This window comes from Populus trichocarpa, chromosome 10, assembly GCF_000002775.5.
Source record: "Populus trichocarpa isolate Nisqually-1 chromosome 10, P.trichocarpa_v4.1, whole genome shotgun sequence".
Lineage (NCBI taxonomy): Eukaryota > Viridiplantae > Streptophyta > Magnoliopsida > Malpighiales > Salicaceae > Populus > Populus trichocarpa.
Window position 1 is genome coordinate 22542189 of NC_037294.2, and position 16416 is coordinate 22558604.

General features: G+C 35.9%; 2 protein-coding genes across 3 annotated transcripts; both read right to left on the reverse strand.

Annotated features, from left to right (window-relative positions):
* Positions 1-749: 749 nt before the first annotated feature.
* LOC7469460 (pyrophosphate-energized membrane proton pump 2) lies at positions 750-6423 on the reverse strand. Of its 2 annotated transcripts, XM_024609283.2 has the most exons (16): positions 6257-6395; positions 6120-6161; positions 5390-5741; positions 4921-5124; positions 4652-4803; positions 4404-4551; positions 4196-4328; positions 3876-4048; positions 3490-3610; positions 2971-3158; positions 2361-2798; positions 2102-2266; positions 1858-2013; positions 1665-1776; positions 1353-1572; positions 750-1174 (listed from the first exon to the last, which is right to left on the reverse strand). In XM_024609283.2, exons 3-16 carry the CDS (start codon positions 5486-5488, stop codon positions 1075-1077), a joined length of 2409 nt encoding a protein of 802 aa, XP_024465051.1. In that variant the 5' UTR covers positions 5489-5741; positions 6120-6161; positions 6257-6395; the 3' UTR covers positions 750-1074. The 2 variants fall into 2 exon arrangements, with proteins under 2 accessions (XP_024465051.1, XP_024465050.1); XM_024609282.2 differs by lacking the exon at positions 6120-6161 and having other exon boundaries at positions 6257-6423.
* A 5779-nt stretch (positions 6424-12202) lies between these two features.
* On the reverse strand, positions 12203-15826 carry LOC7469110 (WD repeat-containing protein 26 homolog). Its single transcript, XM_002315329.3, has 5 exons — positions 15491-15826; positions 14418-15112; positions 13670-13771; positions 12866-13492; positions 12203-12589 (listed from the first exon to the last, which is right to left on the reverse strand). Exons 2-5 carry the CDS (start codon positions 15045-15047, stop codon positions 12431-12433), a joined length of 1518 nt encoding a protein of 505 aa, XP_002315365.1. The 5' UTR covers positions 15048-15112; positions 15491-15826; the 3' UTR covers positions 12203-12430.
* Positions 15827-16416: the final 590 nt, after the last annotated feature.

Below are 16416 nucleotides of genomic sequence, written 5' to 3' on the forward strand. Positions count from 1 at the left end.
TTGGGGGCCCTGAAGTAAATTAAACGAGGGTGAAAACAGATTTACTGAGGAGTGTTTTATTTACAGGAAAAAAAAAAAAAAACGTAGGTGGCCTTTGATTTTGATGGAGGACGAGCTTCTCTGAAAAATTAAATATTTTAACCCTAGAAATTTTATTATATATTTCTATTTTCTTATTTAGTAGTAGCATGTTTTTCTATTTGCAGAGGATAACTTTGTTATTTCTTATTTTCATATTCAGTATTATTATGATTTGAATCGTGCCAGCCACCAGCATGCATGATGGATGAGTGATCAACTTAGCCCCAAAACACGTACAGAATAAAAACGACCGAATAAATTTAAAGTTGAGGATATAATTATATAGTAAACTATCATGATTGCATTGGTAATAGAGAAAAAGAAGAGGTCTCCTCCTGTTTTAAGAACAGATCTTGAAGGAGGTAAGAGGCCATATAATCTGTCTCAAACTCCATTAACGTTGCGTGTTTTGTCTTCAACCAAAGAACTCAACAGTAATTCCCGTGACGAAGGCCCTCCCCAAGTGTGATTTTGATACTCTTGGTGTTTCAATTTGCAAGCATTGAATACAAATTAATAATAGAGTCTAGAACCAATCTTTAATGGGAACCGCATCTGCACTGAGCCCTACCTGTCATCCAATCAACAATCAACAACCAACAACCACAATGGCTCCCTCTCTCAGGTAAGAAGGCTGCAGGGCAACAATTCGCCCTTCCCAAGAACACTTGTGAAAAATCCTTAATTAGCAGTTAATGATCATCTGTATATATTGACGTGAGTACCCGAATCAAACCAAAAAGAAAAAAACAAATTGTCGTATTTACTTGGAGCTTAAAACGTGCACTCTCTGCTAACATATCTCACCTCTTATTCAGAAGGTTAAGAAACAGGAAAAATAATCCATTGTCGCTAATCACGAGGGCACACCTTGATATACATCATCAGTGTATTTGCAAAAAATATCTAACCACTCCATGGTGGTGGCTGCTGCTAGGTGCTAGCTGCATTTGTATATTCTCCTGATTAAACCGCAAAAGGTACCAACAACTCTCACAGAAACACTGGTGCCATCACAAGCGTTATTGTCGCCAACATTTTTATGAGGACATGGATTGAAGGTCCAGCAGTATCTTTGAATGGGTCACCCACACTGCAAATGCAAAACAAATGCCACAATTTAATTATAATTAACTCACTGGATTCAGAAATACAAATCCCAACCAGTGATTTCTATCCATCGCTTTACTTATTCCCGACTCTTGAATAATTTGGGAAAGAGAAGGTTTCCCAGTTTTCAGACAAGATCAGACAATGATAGCAATACTTACGTATCTCCAGTAACTGCTGCTTTATGACAGTCACTCCCTTTGCCTCCATATGCACCTGTCTCGATGTACTTCTTTGCATTATCCCATGCACCACCTGCCGTGTTCAGGAAAAGAGCCATGAGAATACCAGAAACTGTTGCAAACATCAGCATGGCAGCAACAACTTTAGCCCCGAGTAGAGGTTGTCCTGTGTAGTACCCCAGGATCCGAAACACAACACCTGCAAACAATACAAATGTCAAGCAAACTTCACTAAATCCTCAGAAGAGATCAATGAAAGAAACAAAATCAAATGGCAAGCAATTAGCCTACCAACAACCATAGGAGATATAATAGCCAAGGCACCAGGTTTTATCATCTCTCTCAGAGATGCAGATGCAACGATAGCAACACAGCGACCATAATCTGGTTTCTCCTTGTAGTCCTGTCACAAGCATTTTAAAAAAGAACATCATAACAGCACCAAAGCATAATAGAAGAAACTAGTGCAGGAACATATACTCACCATGATACCTGGCCTCTCAATAAATTGCCGTCTTACTTCTTTAACAACCTCCTGAGCAGTTCGGCCTACTGCGGAGCAGGCCCATGCACTGAATAAGAAAATAAGCATTGAACCCAATAACCCACCAACAAAAACTTCTGGAATGGCAATATCAACCTGACAGTCAAATGAAAGTGCAAAGCTAAGATTCAGAGTTGAAGCATGAAGACAGAACATGGTAAAATGCAAGTGCAAATAGGTTTACCTGTGTGAAAGGTTCACGAGCAAATGTAGCAACCTCGTCCATATAAGCACTAAACAGAAGGAAGGATGCCAGTGCTGCAGATCCAATGGCAAATCCTTTGGTTGTAGCTTTTGTAGTGTTCCCAACAGCATCGAGAACATCAGTAATCTCCCGAACACTTTCGGGCTGCATGTCATGTATTTTTATACAATGATTATTCAAATGAAGAATGTCATTGCTTGATTGACAATTTTCAATGAAGACAATGATCAAGAGTTACCTGCTGACTCATTTCTACAATTCCACCAGCATTGTCAGCAATAGGGCCAAACATATCCATAGTAAGCACATAGGCAGCAGTGCTGAGCATTCCCATTGTGGCCACAGCTGTACCAAACAGCCCACCAGTTGGATTTCCAGCCTCATCCACCAGTCCTGAGGTGTTACCCAGCCAAAAAGCTGAAATTATAGATACACTAATGACAAGAACAGGAAGAGCTGTTGCTTCAAGGCCCAGACTAACTCCTGCAATTATGTTAGTCCCATGACCGGTGGAGCTAGCAAGAGCCAATGCGCGTACAGGCCCATGCTTGTAGTCAGTATAGTACTTGGTGATCCAGACAAAAAAATAAGCTGTGATGATTCCAACCAATCCACACAATGCAAAGTGAATCCATGCTGAAGGTGCTTGTTCTGTATAAAGCATCCAATAGGTAGACTGCAAAGTAGCATATGCAATGCACGAAACACAAGCAAAATCATATCGCATAACTCACACAGAGATCAAAAACAGAAAGTGCAGGCTTTCAGTGCTTGATGAAATACTATCAAAAGCAGATTAATAGTTAAGTAGAACGCGGCCACATCTAATTTTAAAGATTTATCTTTACCGCAACAAATGTAAGAACTGCCAGAAATATTGTAATAGAGTATCCTTTCTGAAGGATTGCCATTGGGTCCTCCATGGGAGACTTCGCACTAGAATCACGAGTACCCCTAATTGAAAGAATTCCAACGGAAGATATGACAAGGTCAAATGAATGAACAACAAGAGGAAACAAGATGAAGCCAGATGGATCTGCACAAAAAATGAATGTGAGTTACAAAAGAACCGTAATGGCTTGACTTAAACAAAAAGCATAAATGAATTCCAGAGTAAGTAAAGCCTCGCAAAATTAGGCATGTCATCACACAACAAAGGCTTTGATAACGCAAATACACTCTCTTTAAGTATAATGCAGATATAAAACCCAGTTAGCTGAGCATGTGACTATAACCCTCAGAATCATTTAACCATATCACCAATGAAAACATTATGAGTTTCATACTTCTGTAAATTTCATTCCTGGACAAAACCAGTGACATGCTTGTGAAGAAACTGTAAGAATTTCATTTGTAAAGATACTTGCCCTCAATTTTGCAACGTTGCGCCATGGTTCCCCCAAGTATCATGGCACTGATTATTTCAGCTGCAATACTTTCAAAAAGATCAGCACCTCGAGCAGCACAATCACCCACATTGTCTCCAACCTTTCATGCAACAATTTATTAGTTACAGAAGAAGTTTGGACTGATACACAGTATACATCATGACCCAAGAAAACAGAACGTAGTCAAGGAAAAACCGCATAAATCATTAACAAGAAGAAGATATTTATGTGGTACTTATTATTAATTTGAGCTTTCACGCACGCTTTGCCCAAATTATATACATTAAGCTGAAAGCCAAAACCAAGCAGCAGAGCTAACACATACTTCTTCAAATAAGAAAGCTACAAAATTTAAGGGTATTTACCAAATCTGCAATCACTGCAGGATTCCTAGGATCATCCTCAGGTATTCCCTGCTCCACTTTTCCAACAAGATCAGCCCCAACATCAGCAGCTTTTGTGAATATTCCACCACCCAACTGAGCAAACAGTGCGACAAATGAAGCTCCAAATCCATATCCCACAAGAAGAAGAGGCACTGGGAGAGAACAACATGAAACATTTCCAACTTAGTTGTATGAGACAACAGCAAACTTCAGTTTTCACAAAAACATTTAAAAAGGTGAAATTGCTTCCATTTGCTAAAGTCATAGCAATTACTTAGGAAGAAGGTATTGTTACATACAATCAGTGACTTTCATTGAACCAGGGGAATCCACACCCAACCAAACATAAAATGTAGCATAAAGGATGGCTATGCCAATCACAGCCATGCCAACCACCACCAATGCAGAGAAACCACCAGCACGAACAGCTATCTGCATAATATATTTTCCAGTCAAGATACAAATCACCAATCAATCAAGAAGACAATGGATTGTAAAAGGAACAACCTGCAATGCCTCTCTAGCTGACCGTCTTGCAGCACTAGAAACTCTAACATTTGCACGTACCGATACCCACATCCCAACATAACCTGCAATACCCGAACACAAAGCCCCCAAAAGGAATGCAGCGACAGTGATATATGCAGATGTTGACCTGGACCAGAAGGATATAACCACAAAAACTGGTCACTTGTCACCATGTGACAAAAACATGGAACTAACACCTCACAACAAACTTTGACATATGTAATCACCTTCCAAGGCCAGAAGATTCTTGTTGAGGTGTTGTACTGCGGAACAGATATATACAGAGGATCACCAGCGCCAGTAACAGCGCCATCTTAGAAATAGTACTATACTGGGTCCTAAAGAAGCCTTCTGCTCCATCACGTATTGCATCTGATATCTAGAAAACAAGTTAATGATATCAAGACATGAAGCCAATACATAAAAACGAGATACACTGACTATATGCACACAGTGGAATTGACATTTCTAGCTAAATTCAAGAGAGACGATATACCTGAACCATTTCAGGAGGTCCCTCATCCTTTGAGAGTACCCATTTGGTAAGATATATAGATAAAATGAAGCTGAAGATACAAACTGTGAAGACAAACACAATGATTGGAGATGTACGTGCTCCAATGTAAAAGATCCCTCCAAAACCCAATAGCAGAAGTATAAATAGAACACGAACATTTATCCGCTTAAACACTCGAAAAATCTGCACAAAAAACAGTTAATTTAGTACAAGCATCAAAATCATGTAAAGAAAAGCAATGTTGCTCTACTAAGGATTTAAATTTAAAAGAATCATAAATCATCACAGCGCAAAATAACTGAAAAATCCTCTTCGAAAAAAGTAGGCCACACCCAAATAGATATTAATGAATGCTCACGTGGACACGCATATTTATGCTATATAATCCCCTCACAACAAAACAATAACAATTGTCATCAAATAAGAGATTGAGCATTAGGCTTCTCACCAATGGATTATAGGGTTTGCTTCGCATGTTGGGGAAAATCCTTGGCCTTTCTTGGTAAGGCCCCAAATTACCAGTCTCAACATCGTCATCGATCATCATTTTATGAGATGAATTTACCCTTCGAGCTACAGGAAAATGGATGTCCTCACTGCCTTGGGGCAAGTCGCCCCCTGAACCAGGACGCTGAATCTTGAAGGATAGGTTGGTCTAAAAGCTCAAATGATCACCCCCTGAGCAGCACTTGACTTTGTAAAATCAAAGGACTCCTGAGCTTTTTAATCCTCTAAATTAATTAATTCGGTAACTAAAAGCTCCTTCCCAGCTGGCAGCCCTTCAACACCAAATCAACTTCCTGGAGAAAAAAATTACGAATGATACCACGCAGTGCAGTTTCCACATTCCACATTATATCCTCTAAAAAAAACTAAAGGCATAAGAGTAAGCTTATAGGGAAATCACTCAAAAGTGCGATGCATGCGGCAATTTTGTGAATTAGAACATGAAATGAAAACAGCACTGATCAAATCCAATCCTTTCCTATGATCATAGATTAGATTAGATTAGGGCACAAAATAACAACGAGAGTGAGTGAGATTAAGATTAAGATTAAGGTTAAGAATGGGTTTAGCATTTTAACATGCAAAACTAAAAATTCTAGGTAAGATCTGAACCCAAAAAAAAAAAAGTCTTCGGCATTTGGTGAGTGGACTTTTCAAAAAGATCTACTTACAATTTCGGCAACATAATTAAAACTCCGAGCACAGGCGCTGCACTGCGTTTCGATCTCGGACAGAGAGAGAGATCTATTTATTTAAGTATAATAAAGAAAGAAGACAAGGATGGAGCGGAAAGGACAGAGTACGGTACCGTTTTAAGGAAAGGTAACTGCCATTAACGGAAGCCTTCGATTTTCTATAGCTTCTGTATTTCGTCTCTCTGCGAGTTAAATCAGACTTTTCTCTTCTTTCGCCTACAAAGAGAGGGATGAAGAGAAAACTACTGCATATATATAATATAATATAATATACTCTTTTCTCTTCCTACTTTCTATACAGTAAGAGGGTATTTGAAAGTAAGTTTTAAAATGTTTTTTTATTTAAATTTGATGTTTTTTTGTTTTGAATTAATATTTTTTAGTTTTTATATTTTTTTATATATTTATATTAAAAATAATTTTTTAAAAAAATATATTATATTTAAAATATTTTTAAATAAAAAATATTTTAAAACGTTATCAGTAGAGAGAGAGAGAGAGGGTGAGTAACAATTTGGATAGAAAGAGAGATCCTCTCATTTTCAACTTTCTTTTTTCCTTTTTAATTACAAAGAACTTATTTGTCACCCAACTATACATAAATCTCGACTAGGTCCCTAGACAAAAATAATTCTCAATTAGACCCAACCAATCACTAGTTAGTAGCTAACTACTATCATTGAAATCTATGACAAAAACTACTTTTTATTAAGACAATAAGTCCTTGCTTTTTATGATTTTAAAGGAAAATATTTAATATGAGGGTTAATTGGGTAACTTAAAATATAAGGATCCACCTGGAAATGTTTTTGTTTGGGATCTAATTGAGAATCAAGTGATAGTTGGGGGATCAACATCTTCTTTTTTTCTTTTTCTTTTTCTTTTTTACTTTCCATGAGATTGGTATATTAATTAAAAGAAAATTTCGGTGGTTGATTATTAAAGTTGAAATAATGATGCTGATGGCATATTCTGCTTTGTCATCTGACCAATGGCAGTCTGCAACGTGGGCATCTCAATAACACGTGGATATAGCTACTTCTAAAAGTAAAACATATCGTTTTCTCTATTTACTGAAAATAATACTAATGATAAAAAAAAAAATATATCTTACTTGTTGTAATCTTACTTGTTGTATTTGTGCACTCTTGTTTTACTTATTTCAAAAGGAAAAAACAATAAGAAATAAATTAATGTTAAATATTAAGATATCTTAACTTTTTTTTATTTATGATAGCTACTATTTTTATTTATTTTTTATTATTTTAAAATAATTTTTATTTTTCATGAAATCAAGAATTATCTGTTAACACCAACAACTCAATCAGATAACCATATCAACAATAGAAAACTAAAAACAAATTTCAATAATCTATATACAGTCATTAAAGAACAAAAAAGGTTAAAATATTAAAAAAAAAATTCAAAAATCTCAAAAATCATTAAATAACAAAAAATTAAAAAAACAATTAAAAAATCTCAACAATCTCAACAATCTATATACAATCTTTAAAGAATATAAAAATTAAAACAAATTTCAATAACAATTATATAATTATTAACAGCAGAAAAATTAAAAAATTCCAATCAACATTTATACAATTATTTATAAAATAATTACAAAATTTCCATTAACATTTATACAATTATTAATAACATAAAAAAAATTTAAAAATAAAAAATTATCAATAATATTTATACAATTATTAATAACAGAAAAAATATTAAAAAAAAGGAAAAAAAAGGAAAAAAAATTACCTTAATGTAAAGTTTTCTCGAGCCTAAAAAAAGAAAAAATTCAAACAAATCATTAAATAATAAGAGAATAAAAAGAGAAAACATACATGTGCGCGAAGAAAAAGAGAAGAGAATGGGTTGATGGGAGGGAGGGGGAGAGAGAGGGAAGAAAAAGATGTGCTTGTCTGTTTTGATTTTAAAGATTCTGGTCTTTTAATTTAGGATTTTTATACCGAAATTTTTTCTGACGGTAAATTAAATATTAATATTTTTAATTTTTCTGTCTATGTATATGTCTGTAAAGTTTAGTTGAAATCTATAATTTAATCAAAAAATTTCAGAAACATGACAAGTATTACTGACATTTTTATTGTCAGACAATCAAAAATTAATATTTTAATTTTTCCGTCGGTGTATTGTCTGTAAAGTCTTGTTGGAATTTTCAATTTAATAAAAAATATTCAGAAACCCGCCACGTATCATCGATGTCTTTATTGATGGTAAATTAAATATTAATATTTTGATTTTTTCGTTGGTGTATCCTTCTGTAAAGTCTAATTGAAATTTTTTATTTAATACAAATTTTCATAAATGCACCAGTATTATAGATGTCTTTACTGTCAGAAAATTAAAAATTAATATTTTAATTTGTTCATCAATGTATTCGTCTGTAAAGTCTAATTGAAATTTAGTCCGTAAATGATTCCGTTTATAAAGAACAGTAACAAACAATGCAAGTGAAAAGTGAAGAATACCTTGGCTCTCGAGAAAATATCGATATATCTTAACCATCAGTTATCTCATATATACTAAACAATAAGCAAGTGAGAAGTGAATAATACATTAGCTATTGGGAAAATACCGACATACATTAACCTTCGGTGATTTTGTTTATACTGAACAGTAATAAACAGTGCAAGTGAAAAAGTAAACAATATCTTAGATCTCAGAAAAATGCTGACAGGCATTAATTGTCGGTGATCTTGCATGTGTTAAACACAATGAATAGTGTCAAGAAAAAAGATAACAAATCCAATTATATTATAACAAAAGTTAAATGGTGTAGGGAAATCACTGTAGATCAAGAGAACTTTTATTATGGATTGTAATAGTAGTTTCACTTTTAATTTCTTATCTTTTCATGAGACATTTATTTGGCTTTCGTTTTCTTCTCATTCATTGATTCTTCTCTACAACTTTAGCGCGTTAGGTCAGGCTTGGTTGCCGCAACCACACTAAACCCACATACATCATGGGTCTGACAATCATTCAAGACCCAAGAGCCTTGGGTATGACAACCATTCTAGGCTCAGGTGCCTTGGGTCTGACAACCACGCCAGCCCCAAGCTACTAGGATCTGACAACCATGTTTGGGTCTAACATGCTTGCCACACCCAGGCGCGGGTCTGCTTGGCCTGCGCTTGGATTAAAAAATCTAAAAAATTTTAGAAGCACGATTGGACTGCAAAAACAAACATTGACTCATTCAAGCAGGATTTTTCATTCATATGCAGTAGAACTTAAAAGCAAAATCCTTTTTGTTTGTGCAACTTATTTTATAAATTTGTTATGTTCAAAAAGGAAATAATGAAAAAAAATATTGAGTTCTACGTGATTTATTTCAAGTTTTCAAAAATAAACTTTTCTTTTATGTGTGCATTGTGGATGGAAATATGTATGATGAAACTAAACACTTGTAGTCCAATATTGTTAAAAAAAATTATAAAATATTGTTGTGCGTTAGTGAAAAATCACAAAGGACCACCCATTAAATAACCGTTTTTTTTCACTGAGTTTAATTAAAAAATATATATAAAAAAAGAGAGAGAAAAAAAAAGAGAAGATAGAATTTCTATTGAAGGAATAACAAATTCATATATATATATATATAATTATTTCAATAGGAATATATGATTTGAATTTTTAGATCTCAAATGTTAAATTAGATTTTGTAATGATTTGTTGTTTATAAATAATTATTGAACTTGAATTTCTTTTTAGGATATAGTTTAAATGTTTTTTCTTATAAAAAATAATAAAAAAATACAAGTCTTAATATTTTAATTATCATATGCCAGACTTGGGTGTGGCATGACCGTCAAACCCAAGATGTTTAAAATATTCTCTGTACTTTTAGTATTTTTTTTACATTTAAAAAAAATTATTATTAACTCGCTACGAAGCGCGGGACAATATACTAGTATTATACTGGCCAGTAGCAGTAGCAGCCGTAAAAGAGGAATAAAACGAAGATGGATAGGAATAGGACGAATGTAATATCTGTTTTGATTCCTCCAGTCCCCCTGAAAACAGACTGCTTGCTGCTCTCTATTTGTAATCTATGCTTGCGTAGCTCAATCAAAAATCAAACAGGTTATGATTGGAAATGGTCTATAATATAATAGAAGCCCTCAACTAACGCAAGCCCTCTACTTTACTAGCTGCTTGCAGAAAGAATTCATGAGTAAATAAAAGGACTACAAGTTGCAAATGCAGCGGGGAAGGGGTTATCTTTTCACTGGGATGCATTCAGATTGAAATAATGCTTGGAGAGAAAATGATCACTTCAAGTTTTAGTGGAGCTGCACTAGGTGTCAGCCGGGCCCGCGCCTGCACATAAGGACACCTGGTGCTTGGGCTGACCTGACCTTGTGCTGGGTTAAACTCGATCGCCACGTGACGCTGGGGCTGACTGCCCTTGCGCTGGGCAGCCCTAAGCCCAGGTGGCGCTGGGCTGGCTTCCCTTGCCCTGGGTGGGAGCCAGGCTCACGCCTTCACGTGAGGACACCTGGCGCTTGGGCTGCCTGCTCTTTTGCGGGGTCAGACCCGCGTGCCCATGTGGTAGTGGGGACTGGCTTGCCCTAATCCCAAGGCTAAGGGTCAAACCCGACATGGCGCTGGAGCAAAAAATAATAATATTTTTTAGTATCAATACTTTCAATGATAATAAACATAATAGTCTTTGTACCCCAAATAATATTTTATTTTGATATTAATAGTTTGAACTGCACTAAAAATAAATATTATTACTTTCAATTATAATAAAAATAAAAATATTTATACCGGAAATAATTAAACCTTTTATATTAATGCTTTGAACTATAATAAAAATAGTAATGTTTATAACACAAATAATAGTGTTAATATTAATACCTTCAACTATAATAAAAATAATAATATTTATGGCACATCAACAACAAGTTTTATTTTTATTCTTCAAATCAACTATATGATTTTTCTTGGGTGGTAATAATATTTTAAGCCTGGACGCGTCCACGCCGAACCCCAAGTTGGGTATGGACGTGTTCATGTGTGTTAATATAATAATGTGTTATAAATATTATTATAATTAATAGTATGAATATTAAAATTATTATATAAAATAAAAAATTAACCCACCACATAAGTAACTCACTAATTTTTATCTTTTTATTTAAATAATATTATTTTTCCACTTTTAGATATCATGAACATTTTTTTTTGTATCTATTTACTATCACTGTAATTGTTTCATTTGATGAAAACAAACCCGTTGACCACTAAAAAAGGGAGCCACTCTGCCAGACAACCGCATGACCCTCTCCAGCCAAATCAATAGCTGGACACGGTCTCCGCAGGCCAATGATAATCACAAAAATCATCAAGCCGTTACTCACCGCTATGATCACACGGTCTTATAGAACAGATCCTATTCCAGTAAGGCCTTACCTAATGTTCTTCCTCCACACTTTATTACCGCTTTTAATCCTTTGTTTGTTTCCAATGTGGGATTCTTGTAATGCTTCGTTCCAGGGTATATTTGTCCAGAAGAAGAAAGTTTGCGCGCCTTGTGCTTCTCAAAGTCCTGATAAAATCCAAAGGAGAGTGCAGTGAAAGTACTAGGATACCCCCTGAGCCGCTGCGTTGTTATTGCGGTAGTATTTGTTAATTTTATACGGACAACTCGTAGGAGGCTTCTTTGGAGTGTAATAGTCTAAGAGTTTCAAGCTTTTACAGGTTTTCCATTACACTTTATGCCTGGCAGTAGCCATACTGATGACATTAGAGTTGCCCTATTTGCATAATTAGATCTTGAATTGGCCAACAATTGTCACGAACCTTTTTGAACAAATTAGATTGTCTTCGGTTGTGACCATTGAGCTATTGGCCATTGGATATGTACTCCTTAAGCAGCTGTGAGCTGAGCCTGGTAAGTTAACTTTGTACTGAAGAACAGATAAAAGAAAGTGCGTATGGATATTGCAGCGTCTTTGCCACAGGAAACATTGGACTTCAATGGCGTGTTAGTCAATGATGATGAATGGTAACTACAGACACAAGAGTAATGCTAAACATTATTATTACTTGATCCATGGTAAACTACAAAGCAAAGCAAGGCAAATACGCTGAGACCGAGACAGGCTTCACACACACACACAATTAAGCACTGATCAGTAATCTACTTCAAAAGAACTTTAGCTACTTGGCTAGCTATAGCTGTTGAGAGTTTGCTTCAATTTCTTTGATTAAAACCCATCCCTTTCATATCCCTGAAGCTTCAACTTCCGTGACTAGGATGGAGGACCCCATATAACAATTTTATGATCATCACTAGCAGAAGCCAGCATGTGAATATTTGTTGGGTTCCAGCTCACGCAGTTCACAGTTCCTGTATGAATTGATTGCAGTTGCATGATTGGAATCCTTTGGCCTCTATGCCATATGAACACCTGCAATTAATATCACACGGATCAATCATCAATCCCAAGCTATCTTAACAAATGATCGAGACAAAACATGATCACAGGTTGTATATTCCAAGTAGTATTCGCCCTGTGTTAATTCATGGATAACACCACAACAAACTAAACAACAAAAGGTATAGTTTAGATAATTAGAACAGTGTTTCAAGTAATTTTCTATTAATCTTCAGTAGCATCGTTTCTCATGGAAGAGAACCTCAAATATTTTAACTCAGATTTATTACAGAAAATCACAGTACGTACCCGAGAATCCTCACTCCCACTCGCTATAAATGTTTCTTCTAATCCACCAAGACAAGATCTGATGATAAATCGTGTGCTTATCCGACCTTCATATCTGCTGATGAGGCCCTCATAACCTTCTAGAAGACTCCAAAAATGGATTCCTCGGTTTAGCAGATTAACGAGAAGGACTTTGTTGTCATTCGATAATGAGAAGGAAGTAATCACACCCTCTTGCGGAAGCAGTCTCAAAATTTTTTTCTTTTCCCTGTCAATCACTGCTATCGAGCTATCTTCGTATATGCTTAAGATTCTAGTTCCATCATTAGTTATGGCCATTTCCGACATCCTGAGTGCATAGTCTTTCCAAGAATCCAGCTCCGCTCCTTCCAAATCCAACAGGATGATGCTCTGGTCAGTCGTACCAGCAAGTATAAACCCAACAGGACACCATGCACAGGAAATAAAACCAAAATCAGTTCTCTCATAAACATGGAGCAACCGTCCCGAATTGGCTTCCCATCGTTTGATAACCTCTCCTTCGCCACAAGTAAGTAACTGGTCATCATCAGGGCTCCATGAAACAGTCAAAACTGGTTTCTCATGACCAAGTATATGCCCAAATAACACTTCACCGCCATCTGTAACCTGAATGAGGAATTAAGAAGAAGAATATATGATGGATCATGTAGCGGGAGATGACCATGTAGATCATCTTCAACGGCATACTTACCTTACGCTAAATGTCCATGTGCTATGCAAATCAAGGAAAGCATAATATTGTTGAGAAGAAGGATAAAAAGATTAAAGAAACATTAATATTACCTCCCATATGATTGCTGATTCATCCTTGGACGATGATGCCAAATACTTTCCGTTATGTGAAAATTGCAGAAACCAGACTTCATCAACGTGCATGCTCAGAATCTGTCCAATTATCATAAACATAAAGGATTCATACAGCAATTTCACAGAAATGTGCAGCATATTCATGGTAGGCGGGATCGATGCTACGAGACGCAGTAACAATGATTACAAAAGCAGCGAAATATTTTATATACCATACAACTTTTAATGTTGAAATGTAGTGATGATTTGAACACTGTGAATCTGTATGTTTGGTGAGAGAAAGATATGCAAGGCCATTGGATTATGAAAAGAGCAACAACAACTTACGATTACATAAGGCTGATGTTCAAGATTACACTAACAGTAATACTCGTTTAAGAACATCAGCCTTAGTGTAATAATTTACATTATAAGCTTTGGTTTTTATCATAAAAAATCAAAAAATATTTTAATCTAAAAGTTTAATTTTTTTTTATTAATTAGAATTGGATGATGAAATTTGAATTTGTAACCACTTGATCAATAAAACTATAATATTATATTAAAAAATCTTCTCAATTTAAAAATTTAAACCGTTAAAGTTTCAATTCTCTGACAAAAACAATTACATAAATCTAAATTTCTTTGAAGGCCAATCAGATAGTACCCAAAAAAACAGATATGTATAGGACAGAAAGGAATTAAAAAAGGGGACCATCAGCCCTGAAGACATCTAAGTTCTAACCTGCTTTGCTTGACAAGGAAGCCGGCTCATTCCACACTTATGATCCGAGTACAAAGAGACATTTCTATCTGAAATATTGTGATACAGGCAGCTTAATCGTCGCAGACTAATAGCCTCCTCAATAATACTTTCTAACCTTGTTGGATGAATCATGAGTGACGGAGGAAGAAAGTTATGTAGTTTCTCTAGAATCTCTGGCCTTGACTCAATGTTTAGATCCTCTGGAGGAGAGATGGTACAGGAAGCAAGTTCTTGAACACGGTTAGAATTTATATCAAGAGGCGCAATTTTTTTCCTTAGAGTATTTAAGGAATCAAGAATATGATCGTCCCTCAGAAATTCGAGGAACTGCTGCTCCCATATCAAGAATGATGCCTGAGAAGTCAGGGTTGATTTGTCCAGAAGACTGATCGCATGCAACGTTTCCACACTTTGATCCCAGTTTCCAGCCAACACTTGGTTCTTGAACGAGCTAATCTCTTGTGATTGCAATGGTATTCCTGATTGGTTCTCCAAAAGGGTTCCAATCTCCTCATAACCAAGCGAGTGCAATGCCCTTGTTATGATTCTGACAAATTCAGTTCTTTTGACGACTCCTTTTGAGCCAACTGTCTCCACAAGCTGAGCCATGTCGTCCAAAGAGAAAGATGAGTTTTCCAAGAAGCCTTTCCACTCTCCCAGAAACCACGTGTGATCTGTGAAGAAAGATGAACCGAAGATTGAGAATTGTATCATCTTAAAAAAGGCATATCAAACAAAAGAAATGTACTAAAAAAGAAAGAAATATGGATGAGCCAAGACAGCAATCACGTACAGTCGTTGAGATTGACGAAGAAAGTTAAAGAAAGGAGCAAGGAAATCTTGGGGGGGAGGATCTTTAATTTGCAACAACATTGAGGGTGTTGCCAGTAATGATTTGGATTAGCAAGTTATTGAGGCATTAAAGCAGTAGCAGCATTTGTAAAAAAGAGAGCAAAGAACTTGAAGGCAGAGAGCAAATTAAGCATCCAAAGAAAGACCACAAATTGATGAAAACAGCAAAGAACATACAATTAAAAAGAGAGAAAGATTACCTAGAGAGGGAGAGAGAGCGTTTTCCAAAATCTAATGGAGACGGGAAGGAAGAAGAGACAGCATTGCGTAGAAACAAAGAGGAGGAGGAGACAAAGGCAACACCAAAAGTTACAGAGAGGGCTGGCTCTCTCTCCCTCTCTCTCTCTCGCGGCTAATTCTTTTACTTTAAGATGGATGCGATATCTGTTTTGATTCCTCCAGTCCTACTTAAAACAGACGACTGCTTGCTGCTCTCTATCTGAAATCTCCGTTTGCGTTGCTCAATCAAAAATCAAGCAGTGTCTCGTCTTTCTGGAGGGAGGTACGTACGTATGCAGTAGCTACTAGCTAGGCTATAACTAACTAACTAACTAACTAACTAACAGAAGCCATTTGTTTATGCTGATCACATCTCTAAATGCAATAGGATCGATGCACCGCATCACACACACACACACACACCTCTAAATTTAAAAGAAAAATATTAATGCATTGTTTGGGGGGGGGGGGTTGATTAGGGATATTTTTATCGGCTTTGCCTTTTTTTAAAAAAAATAAAAAAATAAAAAATAAAATAAAATTGAAAGGCATTCATTCACCCATTTAAAACTCTAACTGTGGTCAACCGTGTGACTTGTTCCGTGCACGCCTGTCACCCCCGCGGTGCCTTACCTGCTCCTGGGCTTGCAGGATGTCCAGTGGGCCGTGGGGAATAGTCGTTGTGCGCGTAAGCTGGCCCGGACACCCCACGTAAATCAAAAAAAAAAAAAAAAAAGACTCTAACTTAACTCGAACAGGATTAGGATTATCTGCTTCTATCCCTTCTCGGATCATTAATTCCTTTCATCTTTCTAGTGTTTTCTAAATCTCCTCTCCTTTCATGGGAATTAATCCTACCTTGAAAAATTATATATATTAGGTAATTTCGGAGTTAAATTCACCTTCA

Bases quoted from the DNA above. Each gene is read 5' to 3' on its own strand.
- LOC7469110 (XM_002315329.3), bottom strand. From the start codon at position 15,047: ATGGCTCAGCTTGTGGAGACAGTTGGCTCAAAAGGAGTCGTCAAAAGA. The intron at 13,493-13,669 runs GTAATATTAATG...TTCCTCATTCAG, and splicing joins AATCAGCAATCATATGGGAG to GTTACAGATGGCGGTGAAGT. The intron at 12,590-12,865 runs GTACGTACTGTG...TATTAATTGCAG, and splicing joins GTGGGAGTGAGGATTCTCGG to GTGTTCATATGGCATAGAGG.
- LOC7469460 (XM_024609282.2), bottom strand. From the start codon at position 5,488: ATGATGATCGATGACGATGTTGAGACTGGTAATTTGGGGCCTTACCAA. The intron at 2,014-2,101 runs GTAAACCTATTT...TTTGACTGTCAG, and splicing joins CTCGTGAACCTTTCACACAG to GTTGATATTGCCATTCCAGA. The intron at 1,777-1,857 runs GTGAGTATATGT...TGCTTGTGACAG, and splicing joins TTGAGAGGCCAGGTATCATG to GACTACAAGGAGAAACCAGA.